Raw genomic sequence first — 22107 nt, forward strand, 5'->3', positions numbered from 1 at the left:
TCTCTTTCCCATCAATAGAAGACGGACACCAGAGTTACAATCGACCACAAATAATACGTTTTCTTACAACATAACATAAATAACAGTGTAGCCCAGGGTATGAGATGATACTGTTTTTGATGCTCTTGTGAGAAAGTGATCGTCAGTGGGTGCATAAAGGTGTGAAACAGAGGTGTGACAGCTTGTATGGACTTTAGCCAAAAGAAAATGTGGGAGAGGGGAAGAAGCAATCAAAAAAACCAGCAGAGGATATGCTGCAGTGTGACACAAACCCGACAAAATGTTCCTGTCCCTGGCAGGAGGTCTTCACACACACTGAATGTACAGCCATTACTGCAGGTGTACTTCCCCTTCAGACACTCAGATGTATTTGATATCTTTTTGAGACAGCGGCACAGAGGACACCACGGCGAATCATTGCAGACAGCTGGGATTTGTTCTGATGAATTCTAATCAGACCTACGTGGTTCGAAATGGCAGGTTTCACTTAGAGGTTGGGGACACTGATGTAATTGTATTTTTCAAACGAAGCACTTTTGATTCTGATTAAATCTATCTTTCATCTGCTCTTTTCCAGAAAGGAGAGACTGTGAAACGAATACGAGAAGAGGTACAGTTTAATAATCTGTGCAATTTGGGTTTTTTTTATATGTGTTTTTACTGTCTGTCGTGCAATTTGCTGTTGATATACGAGTTGAGTATTAGGGACTAGCTGTGTGTGTGTGTCAGTCATACAGCCCAAATAAGCACACTTTATTCCCCATTTCTTCAACTAAGACATGAACCCAACCCCATCTCTTTTATTTTCTGCCCTTTCTGTGTGTGACAAGTAAAGCAGGTTCATCTCAACAGAAAATGTAATGCAATCTCAGAAGGCCCTCTAAAACTGGTCAGGCCTTCTGGCAGATGTGTGTACTAATAATAAAGCTGTGGGAGTAAGCTAATAATAAAGCCTGTTTGGGAGCTTTGAGTCTGAAAAGAATACAGAACTGGTACATTGTCCGAATTGCCTTTTGGGCAATAACGACACCTTTTCAATTTAAATCCTGTCTCTCAATCATTCACTACCCCTCCTCTAGCTGCTCTCTCTCCAAATCCCTTTCTTTTTCTTTTCCTGCTTAAAACAACTTCCTTTTTCTCAGCCTGCTCCTCCATACCCTCTTTATAAATCTCAAGGGGGCAGCCAAACTAATGCCGCTTGGTTAACTCTTTGTATTAAAAAGTAATTAGGCTGACACTGTGGCGGCACATTTGATTCTTTCACTAGGCTGCTAAGGTTTTATGTTTTACTTTATGAGGCAGAAGAATAAACAGGGGAATAGTGAGGTCATGGGACAATGCAGCCCTGCAGAGCTGCTGGATAAACCACTCACCCACGGTAGTCATCCATCCATTCACCCAGTCAGCCAGCCACTCTTGGCTTTGTTACTTCCCAACTGTGTGAGCCTCATCCTCTCAGTCCGTCCCTGGGGCTTACAGCTACAGTGGGAGCATGACTCACTGGAGGACTGGAGAAAATGGCCCAGAGGTCAGAGTGTTGTCCTGTCTCTGCTCATGTGACTTTAACACAGAGAAATACAAGGACACAAAATGGAAGGAGAGGAGGGCAGGGGCTTGATCGCCCGAGGGCAGCAGCGCGGTACAGTGTGTCTGTAGCCACTGCGTGTCTCTGGAAACCCAACCACAAGAAGAGAAAAGGAGTAGTTTGACATTTGGGGAAATTTGCGTTCTTGCTGAGAGGTAGATGAGAAGATGACTCATGTGTTTATGCCGAATATGAAGCAGCTGTCAGCTGGATAGCTTAGCTTAGCATAAAGACTAGAAGCAGAAGGAAACAACTAGCCTGGCTCAGTCAAAAGGTCAAAAGGTTAAAAAGAAAATAAAGCCAAAAAAAAAAAAGGCTATTTCCCAAAACATCTATCTATTCCTTTAAAGTTGACCGTTCAGTGAAATAATGACCTCTGTCCCCACAGAGCAGCGCTCGGGTCAACATCTCAGAGGGATCCTGTCCGGAGAGGATCATCACCATCACCGGCTCCACAGACAGCGTCTTCAGAGCTTTCACCATGATCACATACAAGCTGGAAGAGGTATCTGTAACTTTAATGCATCATACTCATTGCCATCACACACAAGTTAAATCAGCTCATGTCGTCATCTCCCATAAACAAGCCAACACTGTCAGACCAAAACTGTTTCTTACAGTGGAAAATAATGAAGATACAATAAGAAATATATCCAAAATATCCTGTTTGTGAGAGTTAGAAAAGTGCAAGAAGCTATTTTACCCCATTATCACGAAAACAAAATCCTCTCCTGAGCTTCATCTTAACATTACCACTAATGTGCTCTTATTGCTATCGATTATGTCCTAAACTGAAGTGATGGAAGAAAAAAATTGTATCCATTTCATAGCACTTAGACATACTTTCAGTTAAGATTACTCTGCAGATGAAAATTTAGGGTAAGTGATTGTAGCTATTGTTGCAAAACCTTTTTGACTATTGGGAAGTGGAATGGCGTGATGTGTGTTGTACATTACTGTGCAACACATGCTGAATCCAGTCCTTAAAAGTGCAAATGATACTAATTTGTGCCTGTTAATGAGAAGGATTTGTATGTCTTTTCATGGTCTTCTAATCAGTTTTAGATGACAAAGTTCCTCATGCTATTAATCCCCATGGTGACTGTCCATCAACACACTAATTAATATGGTGGAATGAGAGCCGCCCTCGCTCTGATTTAGCATCACAACAGACGCTGGCAAGGAAACAGGTGCTCCCTGCTCAGGTCGACAGCGTTCAGTAAAACACACATGCTGGCTGGTAGCACACTGCAGTATTAATTAAAGATCTTTCGGACTCACCTCTTTTCAACCCTGTAACTCCTGAGTTTCCATAGCAACGTGTTGGCTGACCCACTGCACGCCGCTTCCACCATAGTTGAGTTATTGTATGTCTGACACCTTTAATTAAAAACAAATGGGAATAATCTGCTTTTTTGGCCACTGGATTTGTTTGTGTCTCAATACTTTATGATTACACAGCGGCTCAGGCTCACTTTCATTTGGCAGCTGATCACTCGTGTCTGTGTTTCATGGATCAAGTTTTCCCTAACCACTGTTAGATTTATGTGAATATAGTGATATAATAATCAAAAAAGTGTTCTGATAACACAAGACATGCAAGACAGTATCATACGTGTATTTTGTTCCCAGGTGTCGTGGCACAGCATGCATGAAAGCCTCATAATCTCTCTGTATTGGAGTCCTTATCCCACCAGCAACAAAATATGCTTTGGGGATTTAAGCCCAGCAACTCTTTATGTGAGCAGTGCTTTTGTAACCCGCTGTCTTTATTTCCACCAATTTGCTTTGAGAGTCTCTTTTTTTTTTTTTGCTGAGATGGAACAGGAAAGTATGGGAACGTTCACAGTTGTTAAGATGTGGCTCATATTTTTAGATCAAATCAAGAAAATGACGCCCAGAGTCTTCTGATTGTACAGACGAGCTGTGTGCTCCTCTTCTAATGAGACGAGACGTCAGAGAGCCTGATCTGCCTCACTAAATATAGACACGGAGCAGAGCGGCACAAGAGCCACATCAGAATATGCCTTTCAAATTTAAAGTTCAGTTATTGGAAACATTATGCAGTTCCCTTCATAAGTAAAATCCCTTGAGGCTCCACATCCACACTGTCACCTCTTAAGTCAAACTCTGCTAATTTTACTGCAAACTGGCCCCAACACAAACCATACGAAAACAAACAAACATTCTGTCACACATTTGTTTTGTGTTGAACTCTGATGGGAAGAGAGACAGCGTGGCGTATTTACATTTCAAAAGGTTCACAGAGACATGCTGTTCATTAATTAAAAGCTCAGTCTCCACCCACAGCAGAGCAGACGGATGTTTGCTACCTGCACTGTAAAACACAGTTCAACACTCTTCAGATCAGTAAGGTCCCTTGTCTAAATACCTGTCTTAACTTACAAATACATACAATACAAGCAGGACAGCTAGAGATATCCTCACCCGTTCTTTATTGGGTTTTTATTATCATCAGACATGTTGAAATATATTTTAACTTTTTGTTATTTTATAATAGAATGATAGTAATCTATTATAAAATAACCTCTTTAAAAGGGTTTGTCTTTTAAGTTTTTCGTGCACCCAAGAGTTTTCCATAGTGTAAAATATATAAATTCACATTGCATAGATGCGATTCCTGTAACGAATAGGTCTGCATACGAAAAGACATTCTCATACAAACTTGTTCATTCAGTTCGTTTGAAAATATCTTTAGAAAGGAATCTCAAGGTGACCAGGTTCAGGCAGTGGGAAGGACATGTAGACAATGTGCTCTGGCTCAGTTTTATGCAGAGTGCTCAAGCTCAAAGCATAATTTGCTCACCACCGGTATTGTTTCCCCTTTCATGCAGAATTCAGCAGTTCATAAAAATGATTAAACAGCCTTTTCAGACCCCCTCACACTGGACTGGAGAACATACATTGCTGGCCAGCCTCCTGTGGGCGTCTCTCCCTGCACACACTCACATATACAGATACAGGAGCGGAGGTTAATTAGGTGCAGATGCTGGATTGCTCTTTGCTCGGTCTGACTCGCTCCCAAAGAACCACCTGCCATTTCCAATACAGATCCCATTTGTTTTATCCGTTTGTCCGATTCATGTTGATGCAGTAGAAACGGCGCTTGTCTGCATTGTGATTGGTTCAGGACAAACTATGAATGTATTGCCCACTATGGTCTTCATAATTCTGGATTTTCAGGTAATGCTAATAAGCAGTGAAATGATGACTCGGCTCATCATGACATGGCATAATTGGGCAGGTTTTAATTTTACCCAGTTTTTGCTGTTTGGTTTCCTGTATTTAGATCATTCACTTAAGGGTGTTCAGATCAGTTTGAATGAAATGAGCTTGATTCAAATTCAGCGGCTGTTCAGTCGTTATTGTTGGAGTTAACACCCTCCAGTGACATATCTCTCCCTTTCCACCTTGACCCCTTCTGTCTGATCTTTTCCTCTGGGCCTCTCTTTCTCTCTCTCTCTTTCTCTCCTGTCGGCTCTCACCACATTTTTTTTTTTCTTCTCTTGTACCTCCCTCCAGGACCTGACTGCGCTGGTGGCCAACGGCACCATAAGCTCCAAGCCACCAGTCACCCTGCGCCTGGTCATCCCTGCCAGCCAGTGTGGCTCTCTCATCGGGAAGGGAGGGGCCAAGATAAAGGAGATCAGAGAGGTGAGCAGCCAGAACGCAAATCTACTCCATCCTCATTTCACAGGCTGGTCGAACACTGAAATATGTAGAGAACAAATCTGCTCCTGGAAAATGAGGGGAAAATCTGCAGCTGGAATGGAGAGATATTTCATTTTTGCTGTTTTTTGCCCTGCTGCATAATTGCACTGTGTATTAGATGCTCTTATTCAGAATAACTGCAATTACAGTTCATACATCTCAGTAATAAGGCTGGAAGGGTGGTGATGAAATGTAAAAACAATAAATCTATTGTATGTACAAATTAATGACCTATGAAGAAGCGGAACTTAGCTAAAACTGGACTGAGGCACAGTGGTGCTTTGAGCTAAATGCTAGTAGTATAGTCACACTGATAATCCCACCATACTTATTTATAGCGGGTTTAATGGTTACCATGTTCACCAGCTTCATCCCCTCAGATCTGCTGACGAATCACTATTCTTTTTTTACGCTCCTAGTTTAAAATCCAGGTCTGATTGCACCTTTTCTCACTGTTGGCCCTAAATTGTGGAACAGTTTTCCCCCTTCACTGATGTGTGAAGTAGATTTTATTCAGTAGTCACACATAATACAGTAAATATAAACAATATGGACAGCAGAAAAAATAAAATTGGTCTATGCATTAATTAGAGATTGAACAGGCTGAAGCAAAATGCTTGTATGTGCCTGCCTAGCTTCTTATCAATTTAAACTACCAACCAAAAAGGAAATTGTTGACACATGTAACCCTCAGAAATAGCTCTGTAAACCACAAGTAAATGATACAATGCTAATTTATATTAGCATTGTTCATTAATTACAATTTAAGAAAAGGAAATCATTCACTGATATCTTTAAGACTAGTCTCTGGTCTTTTAATAGTCATCATGAAGACACAACAGGAATGTGCTCTAAAATAAATGTAACTGATTGAGCTTAGCGTGTTCACAGTACAGCTGAGGCTGATGGCAATATCTTTAGTCTTGCAGGTATTTGGTCATAAACCAAAAGATTTTTCTGAGAATAAGTAAAAATTGAACCTGATGATGGTACTAGATTAAAGATTCAGAGGAGGACCACTGACTTCAGTTTCATCTTGAGGAGAAGAAAATTTTCATGTCAATCTGTCCAATAGTTGTCAAGACATTTCAAAACCTTGAGCCAATCCATCTAGTAGACAAGTTTGAGCAGAAATGAAAATGTTGACTTGTTGGTGGATCATTTAAGTCAATATGATTCATCCTCTGGGAGCCATGAATGTTTGTCCAAAAAAATAACCATCAAACTATCACATCATCTTTACAGATATGCTGCTAGTGTGGCTTAAAATATAGCAATTCACAAAGCATGCACCATTTTGGATAAAAAACGAGCAAAACTAATAATTGTAGCAGATACCACTTATCTGCACATAGGTTTGCGGGAGACTAAAAGTGGATTTAGACCATCAAGGACAGGAAATTAGCGAGACAATGCAGCCCAGATAAATAACTTAGTACAACATATAGTATGACTCAGCAGTGGAAGCTTTGAAAGGGAAAAACTCCTGACTACATTTAGGCCCAGTTGAAACATTAGGATTAAATTTATCAGATCTGCTGCCAGAGACATCTGACTCTGTCACTTTAGCTCTGTACTATTCTACAAATAGTCTCCTCATTTTAGCTTTTACCTTCACCAGTAATAGCATCCAGTTGATTTTATGCAGATACATGGATTTTCTTGTCTTGTTCTCATCCCAAATTTGTTTCAGTTGCAGATTTGTTTTGTTTGTTTGGTTGCCACAGGACACATGCTCCCTTGCAAAAGCATTTTGGCCTCCAGAAACCCTACTGTCTGATAGAGACTTTGCCGAATGTAGATTAAAGCATGAGAAGTTGTACCCCTTGCCTGCGGGCATGCTAAATTAGGGATGTGTCAGCTCAAATTAGGAGAATCGTATCTTCTTATTGTGGGTGAATTTCACTTATCTCCTAACCTGACAGGTCTTGACATTAAAAACATACTACAGCGCAGATGGTTTCCTTCAGAATAGGTGGAAAAATATAAGGTCAGCTAAGTCAGCAGGGAGACACAGAAAGAAGCCATGGCAGTGTAATCACAACTTGTCTTATCTCCAGAGTCAAACTAATCTTTTTTTTTTTTTTTTTTAAACCCCAATCATTTGCAGAGCACCGGAGCTCAGATACAGGTGGCAGGGGATTTGCTGCCCAACTCTACTGAGCGAGGGGTGACGATATCTGGGAATCAGGACTCAGTAATCCAGTGCGTCAAACTCATCTGCACAGTAATCCTGGAGGTAGGAGGTGTACCATTTCTGTTGTTACTCCACATACTCACACCTAGCTCGCATTTTGTCAGAGCTCTACGTGAAGGAAATAATTGCTGTTGACATCCATGTTTTGATTTTACCAGCATGCAGCTATCGTGTATTCCACTGCAGCACATGTTAATGCAATTTTAGTAGGCTGCATTGGTTTTCTTTGTTATGTAACGTTACCTACGGCGGTGTTGCTTGGAAATTGACTAGATTCACAGATGCTGGGGCTGTATCCTCATCCACAACTTAGGAAATGCAAAGAAAGTAGTGCAGTTTCTTTACTATTTGGACCTTCTGTGCTGTAATATGCCAAAAGAGACATCGGATGGAGTCAAAAGGTGCCGCTCTCAGGTCAGAGCTCAGTATTGTTGCAGAGGACACTAAGGGAAAACAAACTGGCCTGCAGCAAAATCTGTCCACCTTTAGACAACAGTTCTCTTGAGAAAATCGAGGAGGAGATGAGAGAAAAACAACCCCAAGCACAGTTTCTCCCTGTGTGTTCATGGAAGTGCACAAGTCCTTTTTGTTTTAGCATTGCAGCTGGACCTGACTGACTAATTGCTAGTTTGATCCAGTTTTCCAGGGCTTTCTTCAAAGGCTTGCAAGTTTCATTAGGATTCTGTACCAGCGGCTTCTTGCTTTTGGCTCAGAGATTTAAATTATGCAAAGTTATACAAAGAATTTGCTGTGACTGCTCCCGCAGAAAAGATGCTCTACATTTTAAACCCAAAAACAGTATCACCAACACTGCAGTAACTCGATAAGATATACACTGTCATGTACACTTTATAATCCCCTTTTTCTTATGGGTGTTTGAAAAATTTCATCTTAAACTGTCTTCTTGTCGGATGCTTGATGTATCCAGAGGGTAAACCATTGCAGACCCTTGAGGTCTGATACGAACTAAAGCTCAGAGTAGGGTTGTATGGACGATATCAGTCATCCACGATCATCAGAACAATCGCCAGTTGCTCATGCCTTTGCAAAGGTCAAGGCGATATGTGACTTGTTTTCCCAGTAATATGGTAACTCATTCTTTATAGTATTAAATTAATACTACATTTAATTTGCCTGACACAATTTAAACATGTATAACCGCACATAACCGATGCTCGCATCGCACATACACTCAGTCAGCTGATTGTAATGAAGCTGCTTGTTGTGTGTAGGAGCTGCTGTGATTTAAGAGCGGAGGATATCGACAGACAGACATAACACGTCATTTAGTTCAGTTTCTTATCCTACTGCTTTTCATGGCTGTAAATAAAATGATCTTCTGGAGTCAACGTGGGAGAGAGGCAGCGAAACGGGACACACCAGGGCCACAGGAAGATGTTTTAAGTTGGGGGTGCTGTAGTGGGAGGAGCATTTTTGCAAATACATGTTGGAGCTCATTTTGTAAAAATTCATATTCGATGTCTCTCCATACAAATACAACAGAGGCCTACAACAATGCAACTACAACAGAGACCAAACTGAGGACAACAACAGCAACAACAACAACAACGTCTATAAAACACAAACACAATAATGCCATGGCTCAGCAATACACAAGTCCAAAAGCTCAGCACACAAGAACATATCTAAACATGCACATTTTTTCAGCACATGTATATCATAGTGACGTTAAAATGTATTGACAACGGACTATTTAACTGCTCGGCGGCAGCTTGTTATAAACCAAATATCTTACCTTGAGCTGCAGACAATTTGCTCCAGTAGTTACAATAATCCAAAGGTGGCCTTGCGCTCGGGCGTTGGGTATGGATGGGGCATGGATGTCCAATGAGTTCAAAATGTCACTGTGGACATGCATCAAGGAGAGATGAGTCGGTCTCTCCTGGGCCATGGTGTTGCTAGCCATGTTTTCAAGTGACTCAAGGTGGAGAAGACGTGTAGCGTGACCCCTGATGGTGATCCCCCTGCTTCCCAGGAATCTGATGGATCTGAACAGTAGTTTCAAAACGCCTTGTGTGATTCCCTGCTGTTTGGGCATTGATCGTCACATCACTTAAAACTGTCTTCAATCAATCAGTTTTTTTCTTCCATTGCTTTCATACCATAGACTGTATCTAAGCAAAACACAGGAAGTAGGGGGTGCTGCAGGTGCTGCAGCATAGGTGTAGAGCTGCCGGAGCGCACCGGAACGACTCTCCGCTACTTTTTTTTCCTCCAAGAGATGAAATAAAATATCTACAGTTCAAATAATTCAGACAGAGAGAAATGTACTTCTGACATTTACAGCCGTGTAGTCTATTCTGTACTTACAACCCCCCCACCCCCACCCAACCCGCTCGATCATACCGTCTATCAGTAATTTAACGGTGTGACTTTAGGACGATCACACTATGGTTAGGTCCTCACAACCCTAGCTCAGAGCTACAAAGACCCCTCACCACACTGCTTCAATTATTAAATGAATGATTAGCATAATCAAAAGACATCCAAGGCGGGGATTAATGTCAGTGTCGTAGCAGTTTAGTTAATCATTGTTTTTTTAAAATCAGAGTTTAACACTATTTGTAGGACGTACTCAAAGAGCCTCAATCTTTGACAGAAGTGCTGACGTCATGGCAGAGTAGATGTGTAGATCTTATTCATGTCTATGAAATTACTGATAAAGATTTATTCCAACCTCTAACCCCTCCTCCTGTTTTTGACTCCATAGTCTCCCCCGAAGGGTGCAACCATCCCCTATCGACCGAGCCCCTCACCAGCTGCCCTCCTCATCGCAGGGAACCAGGTAAAGGAGTGAGATTTTACCAGTTGGGAGGCTTATCTGTGGCACAGTGGTTCTCAAACTACCGGGTGATACAGCCTTTATAGGTCATAAAGGCTTTACAGGGGGTTCGGGGTAGATAAGAGAACATTTTGACCCGCTGGTGGAGTCAGGGAATCACTGAAGTTATCAAGATTCATCCTCTAGGCATTATGAATGTCTGCACAAAATTTCATGGCAACCCATTCAAGAGATATTTTAGTCTGAACCAAAGGTGGTGGACCAACGGACAGCCGGAAAGTTTGAGAACCACTGGATTAGCATTTGGGACTGACACCGTCACCTTCACAACTTACATGAAAGTCCAAATGGTTATCTGAGAGGGTTTGGAGAAGGAGGCATTGCCAATAATCAATTCTTTCACTGGAGTCTTGGCGAACCCTTACGTTGAAACAAGACGCACGTAGGTGCTCCTCGGTGGGAGATCGGGTGGTTTTTGTGTGTGAGGGTGGGGTTGAGTGCTATGTGAGATGCTTCTGTTTGAGAAGGGACAGATATCCACCCTCCCATGGAGCAAGTCACAAGATTAGCAAGTGAGACTGGAGACCTGCCGTCTCCTCTGGCTACAGCAGCACCCAGATATTCTGCATAGCTGTCAGCAGTTCTGACGCTGTTTGTGCTGCCTCAGACTCTGGTCAATTTCTGGAATGGCTTTGTGTTCTTGATATTCCACATAATAAGCTATCAAATTAAATCTGGGGGCGAGGTCCCGGTCACTGGGAGATGGCTGTAATGGAGGCTGCACAGTGGTAAGAGAGGTTCGTATAATTTGTCAGAGGAGAAAATGAAGTGGAATGGGAAAGGGCCTGCAGATGAGTCATAGCCTATAAGCTTGTTAGGTGTGTTAAAGTGTCAGAAATGCAGCTCCGAGAGCCCATCTCAGACCGGAGTTGATCTATAGTGAAGCCCTGAAAAAAATTAAATTGTAGGTTTTTATTTATCAGATTTATCATGGGAGGTTTAAGCTGGTAAGAACATATTTAACCTCAATCCAATGCAAAAAACAATGACTTTCCAGACTTTATAAACATGAATATATTTCAGTAATGAACTATCTATTTTCACTTGGTGCTTCCTTCTCGTGTTGCTATGTGTTTGTAGGTGTTTGAGGCATCAGAATTTGCACCCCACCCTCTGTACTCAGTCACCCAGGGTGGCCTGGACCTCCAGCAGGTAACTAAACAATCATTCATGTGAAGTCTGTGAATAACCTGTTTTTCTGAACATGAAAAATCTCTTGCTTGTTTCTAACATTGGTCCTAGACATCATTATGGAGCACAGGAATGAGTTTCAGGGCTGTGAGGATTTGAGTGGTGAGTGAGAGCAGGGGGTTGTGTGGTATGTCCAAATTTACACAGTCCATCATCTGGCATGAGGCATTAAAAACAACAGCTGAGAATAAGCTGCAGCTATTGTTCTACCCTGTCATAAGAGCTATAACCCCTCCTGAAACACGACGCCATCACACACCACCACACACCACCACCACAGCTCTGCCGTCTCTTTTTTAGTCCTGCCTAGCTCTGCACCAGAAATATTTCAGCTTTAAGAATATTCCTCCCATGACAGCAAATAGTACATACTGTCATAATATCAAAATGGATACAAAAGCCTCTTACAAATCAATCATAGACTGAAAAAAATGTAATTGTTGGTAATGAAATAGCCTATAAAAAGTTCTGCCAAGTATAAAGACACAGATTTCACTCTTGCTGTAAAAGACAAGATTACTGCTAATTTGTGGCGTTTGTGTGCTTTCCTAAATAAACACAGCTCGAATGTATTGATGAATTGCTCAGGCTGAGCTCTCCCCTCTCCAGTTTATGACCATATAGGATGGACTGGTAATAGTAGCCAGACTGCTGGCGTCAGGCTAAGCTAAGTGCTGTCTGCTCAAACCATAACTGTAAGGAGGGAGGGCTGCACACACACCACCCTCACTAATTACAGTATATATACACACACACACATATATGTACATATATTTATATACAGTGAGTATTGATGGGTGGGCTGATACAAAAGGGGGTTAACATATGTGAGTCTGCATTATTTAAAGTAATGAGGGGATGAGTGATACGAGTATTTCACATAAATAGATCATAGATACAACAGAGGTGAAGGGGATTTTGTTTGTGCTGTTCACAGCACTGAAAAATGGCCTTTAATCCTAATGTTCTCTTTGGGGTCCTGGAGCCCCCGGGCCATCTTTAACAGCTCAGTAAACACACATAACATTGTTTTATCAGCTTGATTCTTGAAATGCTCATAAACAGTTTGAACTGATGACACGTTTCAATAGTGCTGCTATAGAGGTTGATGCATTACTTCTGTCTGAGAAGCTCAGCTGTAAAACATGGTTAAATTCAATGGATTTTCATTTGCTCTATATACTGTATCTGTGATTGATGATGACAGTACACAACACTGCCCCTCCCAAATAAGTCTGGATTTCTGTAGTTTTATCTTCACTTGGGAGGTAAATCTGTCAGTATGTAGGACACCAAACTCGACATTTATTTGTATGTAAATGACCATTAATAAATTATTGTTCATGCATGTTTGACATATGGAACATGAGATATTTCCTTATTTGGTGTAATAGCAATGCTTAATGGTCACTTATGTATCCACATATTTGGATTTTAATCAGAACAAAAAATAAATAAATAAAAAAATTAAGGTTAATTTTGCAATTGCTATTATGTTGACACATACTGCAGTGGGGTTTGTGGGACATTGACACTAGGGTTGTAATGCCAATCTCAACAAAGGACATAGGTTAAAACATCTAACAGCCATGTGCATGTCACAGAACAATCAATTTTCACAGGAGATACTTTGTATTGACATAAAGAGTCCCACTAAAAACTGCTTCCAATGAGGTCTGTGTATTATCCAGAGTGACTGTTGAATCTTTTAAATGTCATCACGGCTGTGAGCGCTACAAGCTACATTCGAACGACCTCCACTGTAGTGGGGTGGGGGCAAAAATCTCACACACGGATATTTCAAACCCCACACATATAAAGCAATAACTGTGGGATATGCATTGGCAGGGACGAACTAGAGGTTCATGGGAAAATATGGCATATCTCATCTGTATAAGTTCACGGCTTAACTATAAAGACTCATTTCACTTATTCTGAAAAACAGGCATGTATTGACGGTGAAGCACTTCCATTAAGAGGCTACAGATTTATTGCCTGTGTGTGATGTTTTATTGCTGTAATTTACCTAATGCAGGATGCTCTCTTTCAGGCCTACACTTTGCAAAACCAATATGGCATTCCACACTCAGAGGTTTGACCATTTGTAGATATATTATCATTTAATATAACATGAGTAGTTTATGGTTTAGTGTGCACTGCATCGACCGTTTCCTCTTTGTTTTACAGCTGGCCAAGCTACATCAGCTGTCAGTGCAGCAAGGCCTGAGTCCTATTGCCCAGCCTGCTTCGACTGTCATACCTGGTATGTATAGAACTAATAATAGTATTTGCTCTGGATTATATCGCTACCACTATAAGCTTGCCCAGTTTTGCCTTCGCATTGCTCCTCCATCTGTAACTTGTCGAAGATTGTCCAGCTGCCTTCAGACGTGAGAAGTTACACTCACTGTCATGAGCCGTACAGATTATGTGCTTGTCAGTGAGGAAGGAGGAGAAGAGGCTTTATAGCTTTCTCATATCTCCCATTCTTGGAGAGAAACTATTATGTGAAATGATACGTTGCAGAGAGTCGGAGAACTGGGAGAAAGAAAAGAATGAGTGCCGTGTTAAACATCAGTCCATTAAAATGGAAATTAACTGCTTTACTATATCTGGCAGTATTTATATCTTCGCTGAAAGGGTTTTCCAGCATGTCACCGGTGGGTTTGTGTGGATTCACTAACTACAGGAGCTGAATAAATATTAAAACGTCTGTCAGTTTTATTCAGTTGTTGCTTGTATTTTCTCTCATCAGGGATGGACTCGAACTCTCAGACATCTCAGGAGCTGCTTATTCCCAATGATGTAAGGAGAAGTAACTCGACTTTTTTTCTTTCTATGATGTTAGTATTTTCCCATCTGAACAAGGAAAAACAACAGGAAGTCAGCGCTCATCTCACATGCACACTGCTCTGCAGCAGGTGACTTCAGATGCAGTAGCTGCAACTGCAGAGACGTCTGGTGTGACTTCAAAAGAGACTGGAGACATGTTGGCAACTGACTAATTATCCTCATTATTCTAACCTCCGACTAACCCAAGGTTAAAGGGATTTTGAGCCGATATGGATCCTTTCGCATTATTGTCTGGGCAGCAGTTGCAGTGTCTTAGAATGAGTCCCAAGAGTGCTCAGTAAATCCTCTCATGTTCCCTGACCTACTTAGAAGCTGTCTGCTGTCAAAACAGCCAATAAGAAAACAGACAAAGATCCTTTCCCTCCTCACTTACCCTCCGCCAGGGTTTGATGAAATGTCTTTCCAATCTGAGAGTAGAAATCAGAATGCAAAGATTCACTTCAAAATAAAGTTAGACTACATTTCTCTTCAAATGATCACTGTTCTATTACATCAGGCTGGTTTGGACTGAGAGCATCTGTTCATTAATTACAGTGATTCCCTTAATATGAATTTAACTCAGAAAAAAACTCACTTATGAAGGAAAATTAATAATGAAGCCATTTGTGATTTACGATTTAATTTGCAGCTCTGATATCTGGTGTAATAACAGAACCACAATCATTCAAACAAATGATATGTTGCTCAGAAGATTAAAGGATATGGATGGTGTTTTTCTACTGTCGACAAATCCCATGAGAAGACCAAAACTAACAATGTATTAGTTCGTTGTCTCTCAGTAATTTCTCATTAGTTCCTACTGAAGATACAAGTCTGCAAAATCAGGCCATAAATGTGTACTTTCATTGTATAAACAGACTCAGTAATTTCCTAAAAGAGCTGGGCACTGTAGTTTTTAGGAGTTGATAGTTAATTTGTTGGGGACTATTTTCAACTGCAGAGCAATACACACTAGTAAACATTTATGGCAGCAGGACGGCGTTTGTGGGAGTGACTCAATATAAACCACAGTGCCCATGTTTGTGATAATAAAGGAACGTATCATTCAGTGCAACAGTGCAGCTCATTGATGTGTTTTTAATCGTTTTGGAAAACAATGGAAGTCTGTGTCACAGAGGAATAAATTAGAGAATATCAGGGTTTTGCCACATAGAAGATACTTGTTAGGATCAGCTCATTGTTGGTTTTCTCTTCATGGGATTTGTAGACACCAAGGAAACATGCTATCTTTATCCAATTGTTACCCAAACACGTCATGCACTGCAGTTTAGTTTGAAATGCTCCTTTATTTACAAGGATCTGCAAAGAAAAAACTTTTTTTCAGACAATGAAATTAATTTCCCTTTGCCGTCTTTGTTTTACAACGAAGAAGAGAAAAAAAGAGAATTGATTACTCAAGGTTTCACTGTACTGTATAGGATATAGCCACAACCCTTCAACAACATTTCTAAAATGCCTGAAGTAAACCCCCACATGGCGAGCGGCACAATGCATCAGAGGAATGAGGGAGTCCAGTGCTATACGTGACAGGGACAGCTGTAAGCTCCAGCCATTGTTCCAGAAGAGAGGACTTATAGCCATGACTGAGCTTCCTCAGTCCTCTGTCCGCCCTCAGGCCGGCCACACTCCAACCGCACAATCCCGTTCTGTGCTCACACAGAGCGCCGAAGAAGTCTTGTGCGCACGCACGCACGCGCACATGCACGCACGCACGCACGCACGCACGCACACACACACACGCATTGAGAAACTGCTTACACACAGTCAGCAGTATGCACTGTACTTCTGCGCAAGGAAGATTTCGCCAGAAGAAAAATGGCTGCACCCTCACCATCCCATCCCTCTTCCTGTGTCCTTTCAAATGACTGGTTCAGCAGGAACTCAACAATATATAGGCCACTCGTAGCTGAAGACCAGGAGCATTGTGCTGTGTCTCTGTCATTTGAATGCTTAGGAAAAAATAATCACCACAGCAAGCGTATATGTAGTGTCTCCTGGGTCATTTATTTAGCTCTAGTTGCATCTTTAAAGTGGGTTTTTTTTGTGATTGTTCATACAGGAATGCTGTTGACTGAGGTCATACATACCAGAGTGGGTGAGCTGTTGACAGCTGGTATCTATTGACAGGTGGTGTAAAAGGCCAGAGTCCAGTGGAGATTCTTGGTCTCAGTGGGGGAAGAGACGTTATCTGTGATTTGAGGTCTGTAGTGGCCATTGTCTCATGAGTTGCTCTTTAGGCCGGCTGCTCTCTGTGTGTCCGCCCCCCCCACCCACCATTCTCCCCGAATAAACTGCTGAGCCAATAATAGCCAGGCAGACCAACCAGGTCGCTGTGTGACAAATCAGACATTGTGGAACAGGCTGCTTACTTCTCAGGAAAGGAATGTGAAATGCGGGGACAAGTGCAGCACGATCACTGCGCGTGTGTGTGCGCGTTGTGTATTTCTACCTCTGTGTCAGCCGCTGTTTAGCTGCCAGCACACACACACACACACACACACACACACACACATACACACATACACACACACACACTACAAGCACTTCATCACTGTCTGTCCCACTCACTATATATCTGGCAGCATAACCCCGTCGCTGAGCCCTGACACCCTGCACTTGAGCTGATACGCAGCCCCCGAGCCCTGGGTCTGTTAAATATCTATTGTGGCTAATAGGCATGGGTCCAGGTTGGGTAATGAAAGCAAAACAAAAGTGATAATGTATTTGGGAATGCAATAAAACTCGTGTCACTGTCTAATCTGCTCTCAGCAGAGAGAACGCTCAAGCCGACGGGACGTATATTACATATTTGAGTTATTTTCCCATTATGTTTTCCATTAGTGCGGAGATGCATCTAGCTGGCATGTGTTTGGGAAGTGATTTGTTTGGGAAGTCATCACCACTCCGAGGAATCAATAACCTTTTAGCCACTCAGATTAATGACAGGCAAATGTGCCTTCTCTCGTCTCTTTTACCGGAGCACACGCAGTAGCAATTAAGGGAGACTCTGGGGGGAAAAAAAGTGCTTTTGACGTGCATGATGGATGACCAGTCCACCAAAGACAAACAATGTAATTGCAATATTTGAAGTGGTCTGCATTAAGTCAGTTTTTTTTTTTTTTTTTGGTATGTAGTGTTTTGCTTTTGCCCATTTCGTCAGAATCACTTTCATCAGCATTACAGATCCAGTCAAATGATTTATTGGAGCCTTTCCCTGTAAAGCATGTCTTCTGATCCCTCTCTGTGTATCAACATATAGTCATTCATCTTTCCATCACACTGACCGATCTGCCTCACCTCTGTTCTTTTGCAGCTGATCGGCTCGATCATCGGCCGTCAGGGCACTAAGATCAATGAGATCAGGCAGGTGTCGGGAGCGCAGATCAAGATCGGCAGCCAGCTGGACGGGACGAGCGACCGCCATGTCACTATCACAGGAACACCCGTCAGCATCAACTTGGCCCAGTACCTCATTACCTCCTGGTGAGGCCCAGTGGCACACGCAGCCATCTAATGAATCAAGTGCAAGGCAGAGAAAAATACATCGGTTTAAAAGGGTCAAAGGTCATGCTATAGTGTGATAAGCAATAATGAGGTATGTCCTGGTGCTGCTGGTAATTGGCCTCCAGGGAATGAGTAAAATCAGGGTTGTATTGTACAATGTAGTAACAGTGTCTCTTTGGAATTCAGTGTTTGCAGCTCTGCAGCCTTTGTTTTGTTTTGTTCTGGCCACATTAATACAAATAAAACTGAATGCAATTCTGGTTGTAAAAATTATAATAAAGTAACAAACCAACAGTAAAAGGTAGAAAGTACAACATAAAAATTAAGCAGCACTATATAAAAGTAGGAACATTTACTTCCTATTGTGTGTGTTTCTTTACATACATTTAAAAATGTGACTAAATTTAATATAACATATATAACCTTTGGTAATTATTAGTCCTTGCTATTGATTCAAAAGAGGCAATGTCCATCATTAATTTCAATCTGACTCTTCCACTGATGAAGAACTAGAACATTAATTCTTGCTTGCATATACCAGGTGGTTTGAGAGACCTGTCCCATAAAAAAATACAGCAAGAAAAATTCTGACAAAAGTTTTTGCAACCTCGCTTAACACTTTAGATTTTTAAATGAGAAACAAAAGAACATCCCCACATTAACCCCTGTGTTTGGATGAGATTTTCTTTATATCTTCATTGTTTTGGGTCCCAAAAAACTCCACTGCTGCAAAATATAAGTGATGACCTTTCTTTTTTTTTTTTTTTTTTAAATCTTTTAAAAGAAAGAACAAAAAGCACAAAAAAAAAAGCTTTTCTTCTGATCTCATGAAAACCTTGATACTACAATAACAGAAATCCAGATCGACTTAATTGGGATTTGGGAGGAGTAGTGCCGCATAAAAAAAAAAAAAAAAACTGTCAATACAGTCACAGAAATAGAGCAAATGAAAATCTATTGTAGTTAATCATGCTTCACACCTGGGATTTCCAAACAGAAGTAAAGTGCAATTTTCTGCATCTGACTTGTTTCAAAAGCAATTCTTATAAAATGAGTAAGCAACACTATTTATATGGCACTTTAAAAACCAGGGCTACAAACTGCTTCGCAGGCACAAAAAAGATGATGAAAGCATTTTAATGATTAATAACAACCAACAAAAGCAAATATTGTCAAACTAGGGCAAGGAAGCATCAATAAGTTTGCAGATCTGACCCCGACAGGGAGACTCCTCCATAGTCTACGAGCCAGAGCAGAAAAAGCTCGGTCACCACGAGTCTTGAAGCCTGAGCAGGGAACAAACAGAAACACAGCTAAACTGACAGATAACGATAAAGACAAACTAAAATAGGTCCCAGTATAGTCTGGAGGAGCTCTACAGATCAGAGGAGCACAATGGACACACAAAAGTTCTGATAGGATAAGTAGACGGAAAACAATTCAAGTGCTGGTGCATTCATGCATTAGATATAAAATTAGGAAATGCCATGAGGTATCAAAGTGATAAAACAATGTTAGGTATCTTTTTTGATAATTTAAAGAGACCCCAGAGTCTTCATGACCCCCAACAAGACATTAAGGTTTAATAAAGAAAAGAATCTGCTTCAGTTTTATACAGTCAACAGTACAGTAGTTTCAGTGTTTTGAAGTTTAACTAGTGTATAGCTCTGGTAAATTATGAGAGTTCACCAATGTAGCATTGCACTCCTGTAACACCGCCAGACCCACGATGGACAGAAAAAAAGGGGTAAAAATCAATGCAGCAGAACCAGAGATATCGTCCTTTTTTATTCCATGCATTCTTCTTCTTTGTCAAAACCTGGCACCTATATTACCCACAATGCAACTGGACCACTGACAGTTTGGTCAGGTGTGTTATGCTAGTACTGGCTAAGGACAGAGATGAGGAGGGGGCTACAGAGGTCTGGTAACCTCCCTTCTGTCTATCTGCACCTTTCCAGATAGAAGACCGAGCAAACACCGACTCAAGTGACATCATGAGCAAATCAGATTTCACCCACAAAAGGCTCAGCACAGCTTGTTTCACATATGCAGTGGTAGCTGCTCCCAACAAGACTTGTAAACAGACTCTGTAAAATTGGTAGAGTTCCCCTTTAATGATTTTCCAGAAACTTCACCCAGTGTTGCAGCAACAGTATAATCCTCTAATCTTCCTCTTCTGTCCTCTCCCCGCCTCCCTATCCTCCCCTCCTCCTATCTCTGCCCTCATAGTTTAGAGACAGCCAAATCCACAGCCCAGGCAGCCACCATGGCAGCTCCGGTCGACCTCAACATGGCCTTCACCCAGCCGGCCTCTCCAGCTGCCTCCCCTGCACCCACCCTGGCCGCTGTGGGCGCCCTGACCCCAGCTCATATGCTGGGCACCCCATACGGCGCCATGCCCCTCTCCGGCCTGCTGGGGGTGAAGTCCGTCCCCTTTCTGACTCTGTCCAGCCCCGCCCCCACCGTGGCTGTCACTGCAGCACCCTCCCACACCACTCTGGCCGCCTACACCGCCAAAATCTCCTCAGCCAACTGCATCAAAAAGCCAGAGAGACAGAAGTTCGCTCCCTACTGATGTAGCCTCTGCGTCTCTATGTCTGGAGAGTCAGATGAAGGACAGCTGCGCAGTGTTCTTCCACAGACGCCTGATGTAGCCGTATCCGCTGGCAGAGATGCTCTTGACTTTTATTCTTTGATGCACCAACAGAGAAGAGACCAACGGAGATGTGGATAAAGCTATTAAAAGTTATTTACGGTTATAGATAATTTGTGAGTTTCCCATGAATTGATGGACTGCTTTCATCGTCACCTCATCACTGTTATTGATCACAAAAAAAAAAAAAAAAACTTCAAAAAAAAAAAAGGGCTGGAACCTCACCTGAGAGATACATGTTTAAATAAGTTTCTACATGTGTATCTCAAGTTAGAGATCAGCTATGAGTATTTATCCTTCAATAAATTTGTAAATTATACTCAGATGACAAATGCTCTACTGTATGATGCTTTTATACAATGTCTATGTTTGCCTCTTGAAGTTTTTAAGAAAATTTGTAAATGTCTGGGGGGATTGTTTTTTTTTTTTAATAATCTGTGCTACTTTATCGTTCAGTGTTATGTTCATTTTGTTGGATTTTGTTTTGAATGAGCAACTTGTTTAATCTTTATTTATTAGTATTGTTTCATTTATTAAAAGTCTTTGTTTCCTGACATGGTGGATCTATTTGTCTACTAGTTTGTTTGTTTTTTTATTTGTAATTATCTGGTGCACATGCTGCCAGTCACTCAAACAGAAGAAACTGTATTTAAACTGAATCGGTGATAAATTAATGTAGCAGCACAGGGACACACACATTCAGGAGGAAACGGGGAACACAAGCTGCAATGCCAGGTCCAGGTTATATTTGTTTTCCTCCAAACAGAGTCTGGATGGCAGCTTGTCATTTGGGTTGCCAGAATTTATGAGAGGTGCTTTTCACATCATCGTGCTCATGTGCCCCAAACAATAACAGCAGAATGAGACCGTGCAACCCCAGAAGAGACGAGAGCTCTGCCGACATGCCAAGCAATACACTGACATGCATGCAAGTGTGCACAGACAAAAGCAGATCCAGAATCACACGCTGTTCGTTCTCTCTCTGTGTGTGTGTGTGTGTGTGTGTGTGTGTGTGTGTGTGTGTGTGTGTGTGTGTGTGTGTGTGTGTGTGTGTGTGTGTAGACTGTTATACTGAAAATCAATCACTGAACATCCCTCAAGACAAAATACAGGCTTTGCCAGGAAGAAAGAAAACGACACGAACAGAGGGAGAGAAGTAGAAAAATGAGGCGCCTCAGTGATGCTGCAAAAATAAAATTCAGTATCTGCATCAGCATGCACCACAGCATCATCATCCTCTGGAGAGACAGCTAGGATCCTTTCATCCTAACAACCCCCCCCATTTTTTTTTTTTCTGTGACTGCATCATGGGTATGCAAGACACTGAGTGCACAATCCTCATTGTTGCCAAAGACATTCATTCTCTGAGGCAAACAGACTCACAGCCCACGCCTGCAACTTCACTGTTATTCAGCCGAAGTCCAATGAGTGGCAAAGCAAAAATATTAAAAATAAGGACAGAGATGCCTTGAGATCGATCTATCTATCTATAGCTCAACCAACAGCCAGTTTTAATTTTATGATTT

General features: G+C 41.6%; 1 protein-coding gene across 1 annotated transcript in view; it reads left to right on the forward strand.

Annotated features, from left to right (window-relative positions):
* Nucleotides 1–21142, forward strand: part of LOC130175503 (poly(rC)-binding protein 4-like) — a 35379-nt gene extending 14237 nt beyond the window's left edge. The window contains exons 4-14 of the mRNA XM_056386033.1: nt 578–610; nt 1974–2090; nt 5129–5260; nt 7428–7556; nt 10246–10320; nt 11458–11529; nt 13619–13660; nt 13756–13831; nt 14324–14373; nt 17735–17904; nt 20158–21142. Of these exons, the coding sequence (XP_056242008.1) occupies nt 578–610; nt 1974–2090; nt 5129–5260; nt 7428–7556; nt 10246–10320; nt 11458–11529; nt 13619–13660; nt 13756–13831; nt 14324–14373; nt 17735–17904; nt 20158–20503 (1242 nt within the window). The 3' untranslated portion in view covers nt 20504–21142. The remainder of the gene's footprint in view (nt 1–577; nt 611–1973; nt 2091–5128; nt 5261–7427; nt 7557–10245; nt 10321–11457; nt 11530–13618; nt 13661–13755; nt 13832–14323; nt 14374–17734; nt 17905–20157) is intronic.
* Nucleotides 21143–22107: the final 965 nt, after the last annotated feature.

This window comes from Seriola aureovittata, chromosome 9 (genome assembly GCF_021018895.1).
Source record: "Seriola aureovittata isolate HTS-2021-v1 ecotype China chromosome 9, ASM2101889v1, whole genome shotgun sequence".
Lineage (NCBI taxonomy): Eukaryota > Metazoa > Chordata > Actinopteri > Carangiformes > Carangidae > Seriola > Seriola aureovittata.